Source organism: Haliaeetus leucocephalus, unplaced genomic scaffold (assembly GCF_000737465.1).
Source record: "Haliaeetus leucocephalus isolate CR32 unplaced genomic scaffold, Haliaeetus_leucocephalus-4.0 Scaffold377, whole genome shotgun sequence".
Classification (NCBI taxonomy): Eukaryota; Metazoa; Chordata; class Aves; order Accipitriformes; family Accipitridae; genus Haliaeetus; species Haliaeetus leucocephalus.
Window position 1 is genome coordinate 27819 of NW_010972813.1, and position 6801 is coordinate 34619.

General features: G+C 41.2%; 1 protein-coding gene across 1 annotated transcript in view; it reads left to right on the top strand.

The window, feature by feature from the left end:
* LOC104835374 (probable phospholipid-transporting ATPase VA) overlaps positions 1–6133 on the top strand; it is a gene marked incomplete at its 5' end in the record, with an annotated part of 33948 nt that extends 27815 nt beyond the window's left edge. The window contains 5 exons of the mRNA XM_010573323.1: positions 928–1128; positions 3335–3415; positions 3502–3606; positions 3941–4128; positions 4826–6133. Coding sequence (XP_010571625.1) covers positions 928–1128; positions 3335–3415; positions 3502–3606; positions 3941–4128; positions 4826–5531 — 1281 coding nt within the window. The remainder of the gene's footprint in view (positions 1–927; positions 1129–3334; positions 3416–3501; positions 3607–3940; positions 4129–4825) is intronic.
* Between the last annotated feature and the right edge of the window lie 668 nt (positions 6134–6801).

The following is a 6801-nucleotide window of genomic DNA, read 5'->3' on the forward strand; positions in this document are numbered from 1 at the left end:
GGACAGTTGCCAAGGTTTTTCTGGCTGCCTTCTGTTTAGTGTTAATCACTTTACAAAGAATAATATAAACTGCGATTTTAGGAGGACCAAGCCTGGGAATATATTTCCTTCCCTAGGAAGCTGCCCATCTTTTTCTAGGCCTCAAATCCCCCCTCACCAGGTGAGATCAGCACCTCTCCTGAGCCCTAAGAACCTCTGGATTCTCCATGCTGCAGAGACTGTAGAAGAAACGAGTTGTGTGGTTTGTTCCTTTTTGGGTGATTCCAACCCAACTACATGAACAATCCCACTGCAGCTGTGTACGCAGCTGATTTCCTTATACAGCTGAAGTGTAAGCGAGACTAAGAAATCTTTAGAACACTGCAAATTTGCTGAATTTCAAAGCACAGAGATAGACTAGTTAAGACAACTTGGCTAGACCTTACAATTTCACTTCCCTTGCTGCTGCTAGTTTCATGTTGGTCTTGCAGAAAAGTTGTGCATTTACGTATTGTAGACCTCCCAAAACATCTCAAGCCAGCAGAGGATATTATTATGGAAATGCTTATTCTTATGATAGTAATGCAAGTACTCATATACCTAGAGGTCAATGATGGTTGGGAGAGCTTTTTACAGTTAGTTAAATTGCACCTCAGGGTTTCACTTGAACTGAGAGTAAATTTTGTGTGAAGTCATCCCTGACACCTGAGGCCTGAGGTTCCAGCAGCACAAAGACTTGCAGGTGTGCCAAATGTTTGCAGCTTAGCTAAGTGGTCCGGGCATCAGGAACAGCGAGTTAAAGACTAGGTATCCTTAGAAGGATTGCTCACGTGTTTAGCATTCATAGACAAGTCCTTACAGAACTGGAAGGAGAATGGTTTCAGAACACAATGGGATGATGATCCTGCTTATCTTGTCATATTTACAGCATTGCTTGGTCTGTTTCAGATGTTTGTGGCCCTTCTCTTCTGGTACCAGTTTTACTGCGGGTTCTCTGGCTCATCGATGGTTGATCAGTGGTATCTCATCTTCTTTAATTTACTCTTCTCTTCTCTTCCACAACTGATTACTGGTGTGCTGGATAAGGACGTGCCAGCTGAAGTGCTAATTACTGTACCTCAGCTTTATAAAAGCGGACAGAATATGGAGGTAAAAACTTCTTGCTTTTTGTAATTTTTTTCCTACACATCTTTAGTTTCAGCTGAAAACCAACCCTGCTCCCGAAGGGTGGATGACTGATAAAAACAGTCTGAGAAGTCACTATTATTATTTCGTGATATTTCTCATCTGAGTCAAAGTATTAAATGCCAAAAGTACATTTATAACAAACAACAAAAAAACCCCACCCAGCTGTATTTTGAACTATGTAACAGGAGAGAAGCTGAATGCTTTAAGTCAGCCTAAGCTGAACTCCTCCCTCATGGTCCAGGCTCACAAATAACCACAAAAGTAAAGCAGATTATACCTTGTCGACTAGTGCAGACTTTCACAGAATAACCTCATAGTATGTACTCAAAACTTCAGGTCCCAGCCCTTTACAAACAGGCAGAGGAGAAAGATGGCTTTAGGAGTAAGCATGGAGGTTGATAGACTTGGACTTTGAGGGAGATAGTCACCAGCAGATGACAGATTCAGCTGAAATGTCTATTGAAGACACCTTGTCCCCATCTGCTTGAATTGTACAATGAAAACAGAAGGAATTGCAGGAGGGATTCGAGCCAAACCATTTCTGGTAATTACACCTACCGTGTACTGTGGGAAAATCTTTCTGCTTGGCAAAACTATCCATATTGAGACATTGCTTCCAAGGCAAAGGCCTCTCTTAAAAGTATTTGACATTGTGCCCTCTGAGAGGAGACAGTGAGTGGGTTTTGCCTCTAACTGTGCACCCTGCATTTGGTACCCCACACATCTAGTGACGTTGCTAGACACTGTCCTGTAAAGACGAAAGGAGAATTTTAGTGCAACTTATTTTTAGTGCTTTAGTCCAAATTCTCTCTTTTTCACCCAGCTGTTTTTTTCCATTTTGCTGTATTTCTTCTGTTCCACTTTAAAGATCTGTAACATTAATGCCTTCCTTTCTTGCACATTTTTAAGGTGGTAATAACCTTGTAATGGCTTAAGCTGATTGGGAAATTGTCTGCCTGTCTTCAGCTAGCAAACTGAGGAGAGAAGTCTCCTGGGTTTGCAGCTCAATTATTTCTCATAGGCAAGCCCAGGAACCATTCTAAGTTTGTTTGAAATCTAGTGAGCGTATTCTCTGAATAGTTACCTAAAAAGGCATTTTAAAAACTTGCCAAAAATCCTGCTTCAGGTAGGATCTCTTTCAAAAAGGTATCACCGATTCAAAGCCTACAGAATTATAGAATAATTTAGATGGCTCTGGCGGCCATCTGATCCAGATGCCTGGTCAAAACAGCTTCAAAGCTAGATGAGGTTACTCAAGTCTTTATCTAGTCCAGTTTTGAATGTCTCCAACAGTGGAGATTCTACAGTCCCTCTGAGCAACCTGTTCCAGTGCTTAACCACATGTTTTTTCAGTAGGCCAAAGAACACCATAATTCTTTCTAAGCAGCTTTCAATTCCCATTTTTAGGCTGCAGTGATATTCTCCATTGAGGGAAGGAGCCCTGATGAACCCAGTGGTTGGAGATATAGCCTCTATCCCAAAATTAAATAAATATTTTGCCATTTACAAACTCTTTTTCATTATATCTAGGTCTTTTATATGACCATCCATACCCCTGCAGTTGTATATTTCTTTAAAACAAAATGTTAGCTTAATGTTGTTTCTTAGCAAGCAATTTTGTGCACACACACAGAGATATATGTGTGTGTATATATATGTTTTATATACGTATTTATATCATAGCATACATTGCTGCATGAATTACTGCTAAATGTCATTGTCGTGGATCTTCTTTTCTAAGTATGTGTGCATTTTCTGTTTTCTCTCTTGCAAATAACTACCCTGTGCTTGTATGTACATAATGTAAAACCCATTTACTCATGTACTTACACCTCAGATTGCTCCTCCTGAAATCAGTGGTCTAACTGTAGTGCACAAAGTCGGGCACCTTCACAAATGTTTGCTGACCTGAGTGTCAGATTCAAATTACACCCTCTGCCAGGAAAAAAAAAAAAGCAGCAGAAGTGTCCTCCCAGAACAGAGTGACTTGCAAGTGGACTCTTCATACTTTGTCCCCGAGGGTATCTAACTGATGGGCAAAGCTGTGAAGCTATTTGCAAAAGCCCTTAAAAGTGCCCATTGGAATATCCCCCTCAAAATACCTATCCCAGCAAATAGCATTTTCATTAGGCTCTGATTTCCTTGATTTTTTTTTTTTATGCCACAGGAGTACCAACCACACATGTTTTGGATGAACATGATTGATGCTATGTATCAAAGCCTGGTTTGCTTCTTCATCCCCTATTTCGTAAGTGTTTAGTTAAAAGCCATTCTATTTCAAGCATTTTGAAGAGAACTGGCAGCTTCGGCTAAATTCGGTCTCCTTCTTTACAGACTTACTATGATTCGGATGTGGATATCTTCTCCTGGGGAACTCCCATCACCACAATAGCTCTTTTCACCATCATGCTACATTTGGCTATTGAAACCAAAACTTGGGTAAGGTACCCACAGCCTACAGAGAAACTTGTTGGTATACGCATAATTCTTTTCTTAGTGCCATTCTTCAAAATCAGAAGATGGTTGTTTCGTTTCCTCAGCACATTCTATATTTAGCAAGCATTTTAAGCAAACATGAAAAAGGTTTTAAACTGTGATCTGCTAACAGCTTTGTAGTGTTGTATCTATAATAAGAATTTTTGAAAATACAAGGCTCCAAACTCTTTCCCATGCATGGATTTGGCTCAAGAAATTTAGAAGTTTTAATTCAGAATCACAACAAATTTCTCAGAATATAAAGAGTCATTATTCTTTTGTTGGTTTTCTGTTTTAGACTTTTCTCCACTGGTCATCTTGCATCTTCAGTATCCTTTTATTTTTCTTTGTGGCTCTGGTTTATAATGCTTCCTGCCCAGTATGCCATCCTCCATCCAATCCCTACTGGACTATGGAAAGGCTGATGGGAGACCCTATGTTCTATTTCACTTGCATTATATCACCAGTCGTTGCATTGCTGCCCAGGTATTGTATCTTCTCTCATGTCTTTTCTCATATATGAAAGCGCTTTATGCCTATGGCTGGGAGGGCAAGAAGCATTTTTTTTTTCCACTCCCCTGTTTTCTTTTTGCCTTACCAGCCAAGTCAATTTTTTTTCAGCAGCTAATTATATGAAGTCAGGTTGCCTAACCTCTTCTGTGCTCCTGACCACAGGAACAGGCCACAGGTCCTGGCCATAGACCACAGGAGAGGGATGATTGTAGACTGTGGGTCAAACCTCATGGCCATGCAGATATTTGCTACCCTGTGAGGTTTTCTGCGATGCTTCCAGATTCAACCCATCCTCCCATAGCATGCATAGTACAGAAATTCTGATAGTGTATTGTGGACTTACTTGCCTATTACGGATGTAAGAGGCCTGCTCTGCAGATTGATTCCCGTTGCCTTTGATTGCTCATCAGGAAGAATGAAAGACCATGTGTAACCACAAGGTGGATCACTGGCTAAAGCTGCAGATCTATTAAGCTGCTTGTTATTAATCAAAATATTAGCACAGCATTCAGAGCTTTTCCTCTGCAAGCTTTCTTGTGTCAAACATAAGGCAGGCACATAAACCTCTCTTATTTTTGTGTTGTACTTTTGTCTTGGATATTTTCTCTTAATAATATCTTGGCTACTTCCTTCTTTCAGTTCTTTTCACGTGCACATTCTCCTCTTGCAGATTTCTGTACAGAACCCTTCAGGGAACACTATTCCCAACCCAGCTGCAGCTTGGACGCCAGTTGAGTAAACTATCCCCACAGAGTCGCACCCAGCTTCTGACCAAGTTGAATGTAAAGGAAACAATACGTCAGACACAATCCTTTGCAGACAGCTTCTCACCAAGCCTTGGCTCAAATGCTAGTGATTGCTATAAGGCTTGTAACCAAAGCACACCTTTGCCAACATCTCCTCAGACAAGTGAGTCACTTTTCCAAGAGCACCCAAAGGCAGAACATACAACGGATCAGACAGTGGCTGCCTCTCCTGAGGGTGCTGTGCTGTATGGGGAAAACAAACTCCCCTCATCAGCAAGTAGTCTGGAAAGGTCCACAGGATTTCATGAAGTCAGACACGGCACTTCAGAGATGGAGTCGTTGCCTGTGGGAGCAACATTCACATGGAGCTCAGCAGTCGACCAAGCAGACTTCAGTTTGTTGAAGTGGATCACATCAACTCCGCTGTTCAGTCGCATTGGGACTGTTTTACAGGTGTCATCCAGCAGTTTACAAAATGAAACACAGGACAGTATGTGTGTGCTTGGCTCTTCTTTGCATGTGGACTTCAAAGGCTTAAAAGAACAGAGCTCAAATAACTTGCAGGACAAAATGAAAGGGACCCCAGCTGATTATTGTAAAAATGACAATTCTGAGACCACCTTTTTATGACATGGGCTTTAAATATATTTATATATTTTCTATTTGCACACATTTATAGTGAGATTACTCTATTTGTTTCCAAAGATGAAACAGAAAATCAAAGGTACAGAATGATTATTTAAGAATGTTTAAATACAGTATATTGAAATAAGAGCTTTAAATATAAAAAGAAACACTTGAAATTTCCATGTATATTGTTTTATTTTTTCATCTCATTTTGTAAGGAAATGCTGTCTCTTTGTTTTTCAGATGCTTCTCTTTTATTCTGACACATACTGTAAAAGTAAAGGACCTATGCCATATTCAAAAGGATTAGATTCAGCAACAATTATTGATATCATTCTGGCCATTCAGTAATCAAGGAGGAAGAACCATGATAATAAATAGGCACTGTATTCCATCCATCATCTGCTTGCCAGGGTGTTTTGTCACTGGAGCAAACCATTAGGCAAGACTATCGAATTATTATACACGTCTCTGTAAATGTTAACAGTATCTTACCACCGCATTAATAATACTGGTATTTTATAAGTGACACCATATTTTGATGTTGCAGCCTTAGCATTTTATGTGTCATGATAAAATAAATAAATGACCATCCATATTGCAAAGCGAATTCCCAGTCTGGCATTAATAGTAAATCAGCCCTTCACTTGGAGCAGCTAGCATTTGGCTGTTCATGGCCTTCTATCAGGCTGTTCAACTTCTGAAGAAAAGCTGCTGCTTGTTTGTGAGGAATGATTTGGTGGCAAAGAGCTGGTGCATGGTGTCCACTATAGAGTTTGACCTAGGAGGGTCTGTGATCTTCCGTGCTGAAGCACTACCGCGCGTAGGCTGGTTTTGCTGAAGGAGGCAGTCCTGCTTGCTAGCGAGTCATGGAGGGCAGGCAGGGTGGAGTTTTGTTAGGCACCTTCACCGTTGTTTCAGCCAGGTTAAATCAAGTCCGTGGTGATCAAGAAGGGGTATGACCAGCTGCGAGGGTGCAATGCCATGCAGAGGTACTTGAGCCCGCTCTAAGACAGGCTAGCTCCAGTCCAGAAAGTAGGGAGCTGCACTGCTTTCTGGGGTTATGCCTGAGCCGACCTTACATGGTTGCACACCACAAACTGCCTCGGGTACATGAACATGTGGCTGCGCTGTGCCAGCCGCATGGATCCCGGGGGGTTTAGCCTTGGAAGGCTGCTTGGATCTTTCATACCTAGTCACCATGACCGTGTATGAAGTAGCTGCTGCACTTCTTCATTTCCTCATCACAAGTTTTCAGATGGCCTTTACCTTG